This window comes from Asterias rubens, chromosome 7 (assembly GCF_902459465.1).
Source record: "Asterias rubens chromosome 7, eAstRub1.3, whole genome shotgun sequence".
In the NCBI taxonomy this organism is placed as follows: Eukaryota; Metazoa; Echinodermata; class Asteroidea; order Forcipulatida; family Asteriidae; genus Asterias; species Asterias rubens.
Window position 1 is genome coordinate 8,764,364 of NC_047068.1, and position 15,959 is coordinate 8,780,322.

A 15,959-nucleotide genomic window follows, 5' to 3' on the forward strand; every position below is an offset into this window, starting at 1 on the left:
ACTTCGTTCCTCGAAGTCATATTTCTTACTCAAAATAATATTTCGTTCCCTCAAAATACATTTTATTGAGTGTTTTAGTGTTTCCTCCTGCCCCCCCCAAAAAAAATTAACTTGGAGCATACCCCCCCATAAAAATATATATCAAATAAATGGAGAAATGGAGAAATGCCCCCCCCCCCTAAACTTGGAGCAATGTTAACCACATAATAATTAAAGTGTGTAACACCTGTATTGGTGTCAGAGTAAACAATTGTTTTCGTGATCATGGAGTCATTATTTTTAAGTGCCAATCTATCGCCTAGTTTTTCTAAGTTTTAAAAGGATGATTCGCCGCTGTGTAACATACTTGTATTTGATGGCTTTTATTAAAACAATGTATGCCTTCACTCAGGGTTTTGTTTGTGCATAATTATGTCTATAATCTGTACCTTTATCGGTCTGTATATAAAGCGGTACGTAAAATACTATTTTGAACGCTTCAACAAGACGACTCGTGGCTTATTTTTTTTGTGCTGACCCACGCGTATATGGCAAGCCATATTATGCCCAATAATTCGATAAACAGTGTTTATCGTCGATAAATTAAGTTTATCGCCGATAAACACTATTTATCGACCGATAAACATTGTTTTTCGAGAAAAACTTTGTTTATCAGTTGATTAAGTTAGTTTATCTCGATAAACACTGTTTTTCGCCGATAAACAGAGTTTATCGAGATAAACAGTGTTTGTCAACTGATAAACACTGTTTATCGAAAAACTGTGTTTATCAAAAGATAAACAGAGTTTTTCGAAGTTATAAACAGAGTTTTTCGATAAACACTGTTTATCAAGTGATAAACACGGTTTATCGAAAAACACAGTTTATCACTTGATAAACAAGGTTTTTTTGATAAACCTAGTTTTTCGATAAACACAGTTATTCGCCAACGCCAAATGCTCATTAATTCGATAAACTCTGTTTATCACTTGATGAAGAGCTTTTCGATAAACTATGTTTATCACTCAATAAACACAGTTTCGGCGATAAACATAGTTTTTCGATAAACAGTGTTTATCAGTTGATAAACAGAGTTTTTCGGTAAACAGTGTTTATCAAATGATAAACACTGTTTATCGAATTATTGGGCATCTGGCGTAAGCGTGAAACTGTGTTTATCGACCGATAAACACTGTTTTTCGATAAACCGTGTTTATCACTTGATAAACACTGTTTATCGAATTATTGGGCATCTGGCGTCGGCGTAAAACTGTGTTTATCAGTCGATAAATATAGTTTTTCGATAAACTGTGTTTATCAGTCGATAAACATTTGTTTTCAATAAACAGTGTTTATCAGTCGATAAACACCGTTTATCGAAAAACTCTGTTTATCACCTCGAAAAAGTGTGTTTATCGCTTGATAAACATAATTTTTCGATAAACAGTGTTTATCAGTGTTTATCAGTTGATAAACAATGTTTATCTCAAAAAACAGTGTTTATCGGTCGAAAAACAGTGTTTATCGGCGATAAACAGTGTTTATCGAATTATTGGGCATATGGCTTGCCGTACGCGTACGAGACACTGCTCTCGAATGACTCCCGCTGGTTGCCGACTTCCCGCCGTGAGAATACCGCGGGAATCGCGGGGAGAGTCGGAACGCTATCATTTTAACGAGTTGTTCACAAGTCTATACCCGCAGTTTGAACTCGGCCAATGATGTCATATCGATCAGGTCACCCCACTACAAGAACGGGGTTGCGCCCGAATCTCTTACGTAATGGTTGGTTCAAAGTGTAAGCCGGTTGTGAACTCAGTCATGGAGGTAGATTCTACCTCCATGACAGGTAGATTCTACCTCCATGACTCAGCCAACAAATTATCCCCTTGTTCGGCTCGGTAAACTGAATCACTACGCCAGAACCCGCCGGGGTTCCGGTGGATTGTGAAATATTTCCCGGTTCTTTATCTTGCTTCAAACCTCTACTCCGTCCAACTTCACTCCGTCTCACATCTTCTCTCATTGACCAATTTAAATAACGCTCTCCTGTACATTCGATACTGTCAGTGCTTGAAACTTGGGAAGGGGGTACCCGTGGTTTGGGAAGCATTTTGCAACAATGGACGCTGACGGCAACACCACGACCTGGAGGGCACACGTACAATCAATTTATTAATCACGATGTTTAGAGGCCAACGACAACGTTGCAACGAGTTGCATCGGATTTCTTCGGCATCCAGACAGGAAAATACGACGACAACATGGAGCATATCCGAATAGAGACATTGATGGCATGAGAAAAGGCTTCAAATAAAGGATGGAGTTCCGAGACTCCTTCAATACTTCGCCCGACTCTAACCTAGGGTGGGGCGGGTACATAGATGTACGTGCTTTATCGGAGTAGGCCTATAACAAGTCTCAAGTGGATGAAGCCGCCACTAGACGAACAGCTGAGAGGCGCAAAGCCCACGAGAAGCCTATCTAAAAAAACGTAGGGAAGCAGCCTCTAGACGAGCGGCTGAGATGACGTGTGACGCTCACAGGGCGTATGCCAAGAAGTGGGGGATGCTGAAGCTTGCTTGTTTATAGGCATTCATAACTAAACACCGGCTCTTTTAAGAGCCACCACATTTAAAAAAAAGGAGATTTAATCACTGTGTTGCTACACAGGTTTTTAATGAATAAAGAATTGCGTGTACTGTTGTTTTTTTTGTTTCTTTTTTAAGTTAACAGTGTCCTCCCCCCCCCTTTTTCCCCCTTCTACTTATCATCTCGTGCACATGCTCTGTCTCATTAAGCCCTCCTCTCTGTTGGTCCATTTCAAACTACTTCCATCAATTCAATTCAATTCAATAAACATTTATTTCGGTATTGCCCTCACATGATATAGTACATCATTGGTTTTTCATAAATATTAACAGTGGCAGTTGTAAACAGTAGCCAAAGTTATTAACAAATCAGAAGGGCAAAACTTAGGATTGGGTGAAGCCTTGGCTTTTGTACCCTAACCTATTGACAGACTAACAAAACAATAAGACTCACAAAGACAAGGGACTACAAGGACATACGAACAAATGTAGGTGTATAAACAATATACCAAAAGTAAGCCATGAAATAATTATAATGAATACGCATTGAGTAGTAATTGTTTAAATTTTTTTGAGAATATAGGTAGAGGTGATTGCAGATTTAACAGAACCATCCAAATTATTCCACTATGTAACACTCTCCTGCATAATCCGTCTCATTAAGCCCTCTTCTCTCATTGGTCCATTTCAAATCAAACTCTTCACTCTCATTGGCCCTTCGTTTGTTGACCTCCCATACTCATACGACCCCTTGTTACAATTGCCCATATTCATGACTTATGAATACTATAACAATACACTGCCGCATTATTAGTCCCCATTGTTCTATTACCTTATGAAAAATGTAACACTCACTAAGACCGTACACTCTACTTTCGTTACTCGAATTAATGTTTCGTTCCTCTACTCGAAACACATTTCATTGAATATTGTAGTGTTTCCCCTGCTCCCCCTAACTTGGAGCAATGCCCCCCCCAACAGAAAAACACATTGGAAATGGAGCAATACCCCCCCCCCACCCCCACCTCCACCCGCCCCCCCCCCCCCCCGTAACATAGTGTAACATAGTGTGTCAGAATAATCATGTTTTCGTGCCAATTCGTGTCGTCTATCCCAGAAAAAAAGGATGATTCGCCACCAATATAAAGTGTTATTATTTGTGGCTCACACAATTTTGATTAGAAGGCCCAGGCCTTCACTCAGTGTTTTGTTTGTGTATAGGCCTATGGCCTACTGTGTTTCATTTTTTGCATTATACACTTCCGACTGATTTGGGATGTAAATTTAAAAAAATTGTGGTTATTTATGTTTTTGTTTGTTTGCTTGTTGGTGTGTCTGCTTTTGTTTTTGTATTTTTTTTGCCAATTTGCAAATGGTCGTCAACATCCTCAGTCGGGTGGTTCAGTATGGTCACAGGATTCCTTGTTTCAATTACCAGACTGTATCACATAATGCAAACTTTATCGCATGTAAATGTACATCACAGGCCACCGTAGACTGTCAAAGTATCGATTACTTTATTTCGAATACACCTATGTTTTGGGACCAGATTTAAAACATAAACAATCACCGCACAATCGACGAATGTCCGGCCGGGGGGAGAGATCCTTGCTCTATGGCGAGATCCTTGCTCTATGGAGAGATCTAGGTAGCTAGGTAGTATGGTAGTAGTAGATTCGAAATTTCATATCTACCCACCCATTTCCCCAGGGGCAAAAATACTGGATGAAATCAACAAAGGAACTTGCAAGGTAAGCAAACCGCCCCAAATCTCAACTTGAAATGTATTTTCCCCCAATTTAACCATTGGGTTGAGCTTAACATTATTAAAAAGTAAAACAACTTACAAAAACGGTCACTGCATCTTGCATGATTGGAAAATTGTAAAGATTTACTTAAGATTCTTAAGATGAAAAGGAAAAGTTTCCGTATGGCGCCACCAATTTTTCATTCGATATGAAATAACATGTAATTATAGTATCTAATTAACCTCAATGAGATATCCCTTTTTGTAAAAATGAGTGAAAAGGTGGTGGCGCCATACGGAAAGTTATCAGATGAAAATTATCCCCTAAGACGACTGTAATCTAAAGACAGAACGACCAACAATAATCGTCACAAAACAATCCTTTGATGAGTTAGTAAGGCCTGCATTAATATTGCAAGAGCTGTTTAATTTAAGTCATCCCCTATTTTAGTCGCAAGTAGGCCTACCACTATTTTTAATATGACCATGGAGGACTCCATGATATGACGATCCACTCCAGGTACTCCTAGAACTAGTATATGGGGTTCCCTTGCTATCGTCTCCACGGTAGCGGAACAAACCTCTTCCGCTATCGTTCTAGGAGTATATAAGCCAAAGATAGCAAGCAAGACAACATTTCAGTCAAATATATTTCTTTCCATTGTAACAGGCTTGAGCGGTCTACTTGTATAAATATTAGGCTGCTGTATTTTCTTACATACCCAGTTTATAAAGAAAACGTCTTTTTACGACTCATAACTCTTTGTTTTTATTGATTTGAAGAACTATTAAAATTCTCAACAAATTTAAATAAAATTCCTTGCAGGCAGCTTGGCCTTCTTAGGCGTCATTCATCAGCTACACAGCAGTCTCGAGATGTGAGGAAAGTTAAGAAAACAAGTAAGATCTTCAAAAGACACAGTAACTGGGGCCCCGTGCTCATTTTTAACAAGTCTGACATTTGCATAGAGCTGTTAAAATTTAGTAGAGAGCCCCAGTTTACTGGGTCTAGACCTTCATCATCACATCCCCATTCAAACAGTATTGTTGTGGTGCCCTGTGCTGTTGTTATGGTGACCTTTACAAGGTTTCAATACAAATTTACCTTTTCCCTCATGGAAGAGCCCCTTGGCAGAGAAAATTTGCTGTGCCCCCATCAAGAGCAAAGTTCAAGGCCTACATAATCAAGTTTAGTCAACACATCAATAGAAAAATGATTTTATAACCGTAAAAATGATAATTGCTGAGTTTGGTGGCGATGTTATGAACCAAGTAAGTTGTGAAGGCCAAACAATATTTTGACAAACAATTTGGCAAGTTGATATATATTCCAAACCTTTATAGGAACTTTAGCTTTTTAGAAAAGACAAAGTAAAAAACGTCAGGTCATGCCGTCATTAACTATTTTTTATAAACACATAAAGCAACCCTAAATGTGTGTGTTGGGGGGGGGGGGGGGGGGGTTGTCACTACTTATAATTTATTACTTGTGTGTGCCTGGAAAAAACTTTTCAAATAATTTTTTATTACAGACCAGGAGTTTGCGTATCTCATTGTGATTGACTTTGAATCAACTTGTTGGAAAGAGAAGAGAAATGGCGGCCAAGAAATCAGTAAGTTCAGTTAAACTTCAAGCTGTCAATGGTGGCAATCAGTGTTGCTGAAAGCTAACTAAACTAGCAAAGTACAGTAATGCAGTTTCAAATGTTACTTTTTAAAGACAATGGACACTACTGGTAATTGTCAAAGAACTGTCTTCTCACTTGGTGTATCTCAACAATGCATAAAATAACCAACCTGTGAAAACTTGAGCTCAATCGGTCGTCGAAGTTGCGAGATAATAATGAAAGAAAAAACACTCTTGTCACACGAAGTTGTGTGCGTTTAGATGGTTGATTTCGAGATCTGGAGGTCTCAAGATCTGAGGTCTCGAAATCAAATTCGAGGAAAATAACTCCTTTCTCAAAAACTACATTACTTCAGAGGGAGCCGTTTCTCACAATGTTATATACTATCAACATCTCCCCATTACTCGTAGTCAAGAAAGGTTTTATGATAATAATTATTTTGAGTAATTACCAATAGTGTCCAATTCCTTTAAAGGCTGTTCTGGTACCAATTTGATGACTTTTCTACCACCAAAATAAGTTTAAAATTCTTGATGCTTTTACATGGATACTTTAGACGGTGTAGCGATAACAAGTACAAAGTACTTTGGCTATGCAGGACGCCACCTTCAAGATAATGAAAAACAGCCTTAGAACGAACTGGTGCAACATCACCATACAGCCATCAAGAGGTACGCTACATATACTATGTGGACGGCAAGAGTCACGTAAATCAGTATCCTTTTCAAAATCGATAATGATGAAGGGAGATTTATTTGAAATAATCCATTTGTGTGTTAGATTTGAATATTGTTTGGTTCAATGACGTGCTTGATCACAAGTTTCTACTCCAATTAGTAGTCCTCAGGCTATAAAGACAGTTAATACATGTATGTCGCGTGATTCGGGGCAAGATTTCGCATGGTAAATGTAAGACTAAAGGCAGAGGGAGTCACACTGCAGTGATAATGTAAACGATAACGATCTCAAAGTGCAAAATGAATGCATTCTATTGGTTGAATGAGCGTGTGTGTATTCTGCATGCAGCAATTCAACCAACAGAATGTGAACTCTTTGCGTCTTGATCGTTATTGTTTTCGTTATCGCCTCGTTATCGCATTTTATTGTGTGACTCGGCCTTAAGAGACACTGAACACCCATGTACACAATCCTGAATTGAGATGTATTACACAATGGTATACAGAGGCTTGCCCCAAACCATTTGACATAACAACTGTCTCTAATGTGAGAGGAATTATTTAAATGTAAGCGGTAACTTGTGCTTAGGCAAGTCATTGTACAAGACTTTATTCAAATCTAACTCGCAAATGGCTCATTACAAAGTAATAGATGTTTTAATGCTGGTCACATTTGAAAATCAGTGTTTCACTGAAAGGGGTCTCCAGGATAGACAAGAAATAAATAAATAAATCAATGAATAAAAACATCTTTATATTTCCGTCTCTTCAATAGTTGAGTTTCCTGCTGTGCTACTCAACACATCCACCGGATCTGTTGAGTCAGAGTTCCATACGTATGTGCTACCCGAGGAAAACACTCAACTCAGTGAGTTTTGCACAGAACTCACTGGAATAACTCAGGTAAACTCTTAACAGCTATTGACCTAACACTGTCAGTTTGAGCCTGTAGGGGGTGTAGGGGTGGGGCAGGAGGCTGGGGGTCATTTGCCAGTGGGTGGGTCGGGGGTGGTGGAGAACATGACAGTCACTCATCCAGTATGCCAAGTTCAAGGTTCAAGTTTATTGTGTTACATGGGCTCATTTATCAGATTTGGGGGGCAGTTTGACCCCCTCGTATTATGTCTTTGTTAATGATACAGCCACTCCCGCCCTTCATAACATTGGAACAAAAAATTAGAATATGAACACAAGAACTTAAAAAATGAGTGCATCACAAGGCTAAATGTTTACCTTAGAACCTTGAAGGTGCATACAACAAGCAATAATAAGGAGGTAGATGGCTGGCCTTGAATGTTGTCAAATAACTTAATTTAAAAATGAAAAAAACAAAAGAGTTATTAGCCTGATGGCTGGACCCTAGCAGAGTCTTTCTCGAAGGCTAAATGACAACACAACAAACATGAACAGGTAACTAAGTGTGACATAAGCAGTGAAGTGGAAATACATGAATAGAGAGAGAGAGTCGGAGAGAACACAGACAAAGCACAAAGGGTAAACAATGAATAGGGAGACGAACATGACAAATGTGGTGTGGGGATTGGAGAGATGGGGCTGGTTTGACCACAAATTTAATTTATATTCCGTTTCTCCTACAAATGATGATCAGTTTGATACATGGACTTGGCTGTGGAATTGGAGCAAGGTGTCAGGGACAGTATAGTCTCATCTATTGGATTTCTAAATAAAAATAAACCATAGTTATCTCTTATAAATAAGAATTTGGATCATCACAACAGAAAAGGGGTCAAACTACATGATTTGTGAAGGTGACACCATTCTGGTATAACGATTGAGAATGGGATTTGAGAGATATGTAAGAAGGTGACCCGTTAAAACTCATGCAAATCACTTTAATTTCTACCAGGGATGAGAAATTTCAGACTTTTATCTGAATTCAGACTTTTTGAAGTCTGCCTGGTAAACCAAAAATGATGTAATTTTCTCCAAATTAAATGGGGCGGGCTCTTTAATCTACTTCTCTAGCAGACTAGCAGTGAGGATATACTGTTCCCAAAAGCTCCTTGGAATCTATAATTCCAGGAGCTATCAAAAGGTGAAAATGCCATAACTTCAACATACCTCCTAAGATCTGGATCTAGGTTTCCGACTCTTTCGTCAGCAGGGACTCTCAACCCTGACTAGGCCTACCAACCTTGTTTTTGAGTAGTACAGGAAATTAAGAAGTGAAATATGTACATGTACCTGCTTTGTATGGCTTTATAAAGCAAAAAGAGACATGTACAACCGCGACGAACTGATTTGAAAACATATTTATAGAGCTGCTTAATGGCTGATTTTGTGCTTACTATGCGAGACTCTATTTTATCGTGCTGCTAGCCATATAAGCACACTAAGGCATGCTAACCTTCCGGTGCTTACTGTATGAAAATGAATGATGTAACAATGCAAATCCATGGGGAACGCGCAAGCTGGCCACCTTATTTTCTTGCTAACCTGTGAAACACGCTTACGTTTAAAGGAACTGTACCATTGGTTTCGTTCAAATCTGTGAACATTTTGGCTCAATTGGATATCGAAGTTAGAAGAGAATAATGAAAGAAAAACGCCCTTGTTGCACAAATTTTAGTGCTATCAGATGTCTAAAAGGTTTCAGGCCTAAAGTTTGTTACCATTTGAGTGAGAAATGACCTGTTTCTCAAAAACTACGTGACTTCAAAGGGAGCTGTTTCTCACAATGTTTTTTACTATCAACGGGCCCAATACCGAGTAAGTTTTTATTTTATGCTAACAACTATTTTTAGTGATCCCCAATAGTGTCCAGTACCTTTAACTAAATTTGTCTGCATATTTCTCTTCTTTGAATCCTTAGGATCAAGTGGAGGCGGGGATACCTTTAAGATTTTGCCTTAGCAGGTTCTCCCGATGGCTGAAGAAAAATGAAGAGGAGAAGAATATTGTGTATAACTGCGAAGAAGAGGGCAAGAAACGCTGCACATTTGTTACCTGGTCAGGTAAATTGTTTGTGATACTGGAATTGACCCATTTCATCCTCATCAAAGTAATCTTGGTTGTGTCCATTTTGGATTTAATGTTTTTCTAGTGTAGCGCACACTTTAGGTGACAAGGCGTTTATACATGCTTACACCAATTTTTTTTTTATTTTAAGGTAGGATCACATATTGTTTTTGTCAATGTAAAGCTGATGTATTTGCAAAATTGTCAAGAGAGGTACAATAAAAGTCACATGAGTAAGTTTCAGCTGAATAGTGTCTACTTGTTGAGAAAACAGGGAAATGTCAAGTTAAAAAGATTAGCTTGGTAAAAGCAGGTACAAATCACATCTCTGGCCACAGCATTCGCAAACAGCAATCAACTCTCAGAAATGTGAGAAATGATTCATGCAGGAATCATTTCTCAGACATGTTAATGTTTTTTTCTTTTTCTGTAATAAACGGGGGCATATTCAGATTAAATAATTGTGCAGGATGCTCACTACCACTACCATCGTAAAGACACTGGACACTATTGGTAATTGTCAAAGACCAGTCTTCTCACTTGGTGTATCTCAATAGATGCACAAAATAACAAATCTGTGAAAATTTGAACTCTATTGGTCGTCGAAGTTGCGAGATAATAATGGAAGAAAAAACACCCTTGCCACCTAGGTGTGTGCTTTCATGCTGAGGTCTCAAAATCAACTCAAATATTTTACTGAGAAATTACTTCTTTCTCAAAAACTACATTACTTCAGAGGGAGTCGTTTCTCACAATGTTTTATACTCTCAACAGCTCTCCATTGCTTGTGACTGAGTAAGTTTTTATGCTGACAATTATTTGAGTAGTGACTTCAAATAATTAGATCAATATGTAAATGAACACTTTGAAATTGTAACGATTAAGTTATTTTTGTGATTAGATTGGGATCTGAGTGTTTGTCTTCATTACGAGTGTCGTCGGAAACAGCTCCAGAAACCCCACGCTTTAACGAGCTGGATAGACCTCAGAGCTACATATAGAGTGAGTATTAATACCATAATAAACCAAGTAGTGTTAGTTGACTGTGACCAAGTGAGTGAGTTACTGCGTGTACCACTGACCTGTACTACTGATAGTTAAAGCCATGGGACACCTTCGGTAAACAGTATTGTCCAAAGGCCCAGACTTCGTGTATCACAACTTTATATATAAAATAGCCCTGGCGGCCTTACACTTTCGATTTGTACTACTGTGTACAGAGAAAGAGTCCTATATGGGGCTTTATATAAAATAACAAACCTGTTAAATTTAAGGCTCAATCGGTCATCGGAGTCGGGAGAAAATAACGTAAAAACCCACCTATGTTTCCGCACGTTTCGCCGTGTCATGACATGTGTTTAAAATAAGTGCGAAATTCTCGACAACGAGAATTGATAATTGTTTTAATGTTTTCTCAAAAAGTAATGCATTTCATGGAATAATATTTCAAGAGAAGTCTTTAACCATGACCTTCTGTAAACCCTGTAAATTATTTGTAAATCTGTGAACTTTTTTTTTTGGTTTTCTGTTCTGAAAGTGTATTGGCTTTAACCCTGAGCACTTGTTAAACGTTTTACCTGCTCTATTGCACAATGTCAAATGATGCAACAACATCATCCCAAATCACACTGTTGTGCACTGCCGCACTGACCAGGATGTGTTTGGGAAATGGATGAACTGTTCGTTGAGGGGGCAGTGAGCATTAGGCATTTTATCATTTAGGATAATAAAAGGAGTTGGGCTGTGTCCAAATTGGTGGAATGTGGCTGTTGCTTAGGGGTGTTTAGGCAAAATTGAACAGAAATAACAATAAAAGTCCGTGTGAAATTTTAACCTGAACACTGTCTACTTAAGTAGGATTTGAAACTTTGCATGGTGGAAATACGATATAGAAAGGTTTACGGTAACACCATGTAATGACTATCTCTAATGAGTTGGGGTGGTTCTGAAAAGAACCGTTGGTTTCAATTCAACTCAATGTTTCGATCAGTATGCTCTGATCGTCTTCTGGAGAAAGCTGGACTCTGATGCTGCATGCTGCATGCTGCTTAAGTACTGTGGAGGTGGATTGGTGATGCACGAAGGCGGGAAATAGTGTCTACTTGCTGAGAAAACAGCAAAAATTAAATAAATCAGATTCAACTGCTCTGGGGTGAAAATGTTTTCAAACACTATCACTTCAAAGGGAAACCTTTCCAAAAAAAAAATAGTCCATACCCTCAACCGCTGCAGTACTTCTCACTAGGCAAATTTTTATGGTAATTAATTTTTCAGTATACCAATCTGTGTCTGTGACCCTATCTTTAACTATTAGGAAATTAATTTTGTTGCCTATTTACTGTTTTTGTTTTGTTTTACAGAAGTTTTATGAGCGCAAACCGAATGGTCTCCATGGCGCTTTGCAGGATGTGGGGATAGAGTTTCATGGAAGACAACACTCTGGTAAGCTTGGAACACATGATGACCTATTGACCTCTTTTCGCGAGTTGGATCAACATTATTATTTAATATATTGGAATATAAGAAAAACTAACTTTATAATATGGGATTTGAGGCATTGCATGGTGAGGTATCATTATATGTTTGGTGAGCTTGCTCTAGTTATCGTCGGGAGACTCCTGACGATGACTAGTGCAACACTAGTCAAAACGCTGAGATGAGACCAAAAGCTAAAAAGTAGTCGCGATCGATTTGCTACCTTCCACCCAGGTTATAGTTATGAGCAAGACTTCTTTTCAGAACTGAGAACGAAAATCTACTCTGTGGTAGTAGAATATTTAGCAAGACAAGTTCTCAAAAGAACATAATCTACCTGGCAAGTAGATACACACATGGTGTTACCGCAAACCAAATAAATATTAACTTCCTAATTTTTGTCTTTGACAGGTCTTGACGATGCCCGTAACACCGCCTCCCTAGCGTGGCGTATGATGTGTGATGGATGCCTCATGAAGATTACACGTACTATGCCTGGGGTAGGTCAACCTAGGTCGTTTGTTAAAACTTAATAGAAAGAGCTGCTACAAGGTGCCTGGAAAATTATAAGAAATAATCTGCTGATGTATTATTCCTAATCTTATAGAACAGGCCTCTGATTTGTCCAGTTGTTTGACTTTTAAATCATTGGTTATGTGGTCTCTTGGAAAACATTGATAGACTGTGGTAGGTGTCAAAGGAACACGTTGCCTTGGATCGGTCGAGTAACCCTTTGTTATAAAATGAATATGGTCGGCCATTTATGAATTTGCCGACCGTGTTAGTTCGCGACGTAAAAGGAAAACTGGCAATTTTGAATGATTCTTGTGTAACCATATGCATTTTATAAACCAACTCGACCGATCCAAGGCAACGTGTTCCTTTAAGGCCCACGTTCCAACACCCCCACTTTCAGACACCCCTACCCCAACTCTTTCAAAAGATCACAAGGGATTTTAAAACATAGGGGATGTTGGAAAATACAGCAGGCACCAGGGTGCCAACAAAATATAGAAATTGGGGAAACCAGCAGATGGGTTTTGGAGATTGTCAACCCTCTGAATTCCCTGCACAGCCTGAAGTTTGAACAAAACTATAGACAATGTTACAAAGACCCTTCCAGTAAATCAAACCATTGTTCAAAAGACCATTTTCAAAAGACACATTAGGCTAGTTATTTCCATGCAAACTACAACCTTGGTTAACATTGTCATTGCCAGCTTGTTACATGTTCATAATTAACTCATAGGAACAACAGAATAATTGCCCCCTCAGTAACATCTAAATTTTTATGTCAATTATTGTTTTACAAGATTCAATTTAACACAATGAATACACTATATTTTTTTGAAGCCTTTACTTGCATAACACATGTATGTCCCACGCTGGGTCAATGGCATAATTATCGGTGTCGGTGTCATGTTAAAAGATTTAATTTTAACTATGAAAGGAGTTAATTAAATATGAGCTATGAGATTTAACTCTTTTTTTGGGGGGGGGGGGGGGGGCGAATGGGGCTCAGCGAGTCGGACTAAAGTCATAACAAGTTTCGCAAGTCTTAAAGACTATGTTTAGTTGCAATAGATATTGTAAGTTTTGTATAAATTTTTGATGTTTTCAGTATTTATTGTCAAGAAGCTGAATGGTCAATATATATAAAATTTAAATTTCAGTCAGTACTTTTCTTTTGTGTCATCGTTGGCTGTCTTCTGTTTGATTTACTTTCTGTTTGAGCCACCATACATAACTAAGTTGTTTTCATTGTGATATATTTTCTGGGAAAAAAAACCTTTTTCATTAAACAAAAAGAAATAACAACATTGGCTTGTTGAAAAAAATTAACTTATTCCTAAGAAAGACAGGTGTGAAGAATTTGAAAATGTATACTATTATAAACAAACTCATACATACATACAATAACGTTTGTTTGGCATGTTCTCATCGATTTGTGACTTATTCATTATTCTGTTTGGTGATTTCTGTTTAGCCTTGGGGCACGATCGATAAAAATGGTTGAAAAAAAAGCCGTAGGTGATACTAGATAAAGATGGTCGTTAAAAAGAAAACATTGCTCCTGTTAACTGTGGGTGACGCTCAATTAATATTGTTACAAACAAAAACAGAAAGATTGTCCCTTATTTATGTTATTTGTTACCATGGAGTACATTTTTCTTTTTTACAGGCGCAACAGATTAAACCAAAACCGGCAGCTCGTTCAACGACCATGCATCATCAAAGCGTACACCTAACCACACCTGCTGATAACAAGCACGAGCATGGACTTGTGAGTCACACGCAGGGCATTAGTAACGAGGCAGCGAGTAATGGGGTCATGTTCTCGGAAACATCTGCAACGACTTCTCGTGGTTTTAAGATCTGGGAGGATCGTATATTTTCAGAGTCAGTTGTTAACGTGATAAAACCTAAAACGTCAATGCCGAGTTTGAATGGAAACAACTTTGAGATAAATAAAAACTGTACAGTCCTACCTGTTCAAACTAGACTTTTAGATCAGAATCGAAGAGAGGAATCCAAACCTTGTAATACAAGGACAGAGATGAAGTCAGTTCCACGGACCTTCAATACCAAAGACAATTTGAGCAGCCATAGAAAGTCTAGAGAAGCAGTGACTAATGGCGTGTATACTGCAACATCATCTACAAATGCAAAACTGTCTGCTCCAGTCAGTTCAAGGAACTCAAGTCATTTTACCAAAGAGACAAGTATAGAGTGCATAAGTACATGTACATCAAAAGTGATTCAAAAGCCTAACACATTGTCATCATCTAAAACATCTTCAACTACGACTTCCTCAACATCTTCAATCTTAAAAACCCCACTGAGTGATAACCACATTCGGTCGGCTTCAGTTGGTTCGAATAACTTGAGTCATTTTATGAAAGATACAAGTACAAAATGCACTAGTACATCAAGAATAAGCCCAAAGCTAAACACCTCCTCATCATCTAAAACACCTTCACCTATGAATAGGATTTCCTTAAAAAACACACTGAATATGCCCATACAGGGTACAAGGATACCCACCCCATCCAGCGGGTTTAAGACGCCCTATGCACCTGTACCCTACAGAACCCCGGGTTCAACAACCCCCAGAACACCCTTGCAGTCCAATCACCCTACACCCTCAGGTTGTAAAATCACCCCGCCCATGTGCGGGTGTGGTCGTCGGGCTAAGAGGCGCACCGTTGTCTCACCCGGTCCTAATATTGGGCGTTTCTTTTACTCATGCACGCTTGGACGCCGAAGCAGCGAGGTTGGGCTGCTGGACGTGACCAACCATAAGAAAGGGTGTGGCTATTTTAAATGGGAGTCGATGATCTTAGCGGGGAAGCGACCTTTGACATCACCTGCGACTCTGCAGAGTCAGAAGATTGTGAAACGACAAGCCGTTGAAACTCAAAATACAGCAGAATTTACATCACCTGCTTGCACTGTCCGAACCTTACAGGCTGGCTCTGGTAGAAAGAGACTTGGCATCACAATGAGGGATGTTATCCGCCAGAAGAATCAGTTCAACAAATCATAGCGGATAGAAATGAAATTAAGACAGTGGCAAAATAAAACGGTAACATATATCACAACAAATGAATGAATGATGTCAAATTAAATCACATATTTGATTTCAGAAAATGTTTTATATACACAATTAAATTTATAAGTTAAAAGCAAACTGTACATTAGCTATAAGCACTAAGTGTTCACACTACCGAAACACAATGTCAATTATTTTATAACATTGTTATTCAAGAGAATTGAATACATGTAACCCTTTGATACCTATTCCTCCTGGGGTGGATTTCACAAAGAGTTAGGACTAGTCCTTTCGCGAGTTAGGAAGAGTTACTCGTCCTAACTTAGGACT

General features: G+C 38.6%; 1 protein-coding gene across 2 annotated transcripts; it reads left to right on the forward strand.

Moving 5' to 3' along the window:
* Positions 1-4,246: 4,246 nt before the first annotated feature.
* Positions 4,247-15,957, forward strand: LOC117292839 (ERI1 exoribonuclease 2-like). Of its 2 annotated transcripts, XM_033775005.1 has the most exons (9): positions 4,247-4,321; positions 5,144-5,217; positions 5,850-5,930; positions 7,398-7,525; positions 9,456-9,597; positions 10,503-10,603; positions 11,962-12,043; positions 12,488-12,576; positions 14,259-15,957. In XM_033775005.1, exons 1-9 carry the CDS (start codon positions 4,296-4,298, stop codon positions 15,621-15,623), a joined length of 2,088 nt encoding a protein of 695 aa, XP_033630896.1. In that variant the 5' UTR covers positions 4,247-4,295; the 3' UTR covers positions 15,624-15,957. The 2 variants fall into 2 exon arrangements, with proteins under 2 accessions (XP_033630896.1, XP_033630897.1); XM_033775006.1 differs by lacking the exons at positions 4,247-4,321; positions 5,144-5,217 and adding an exon at positions 6,502-6,616 and having other exon boundaries at positions 5,846-5,930.
* Positions 15,958-15,959: the final 2 nt, after the last annotated feature.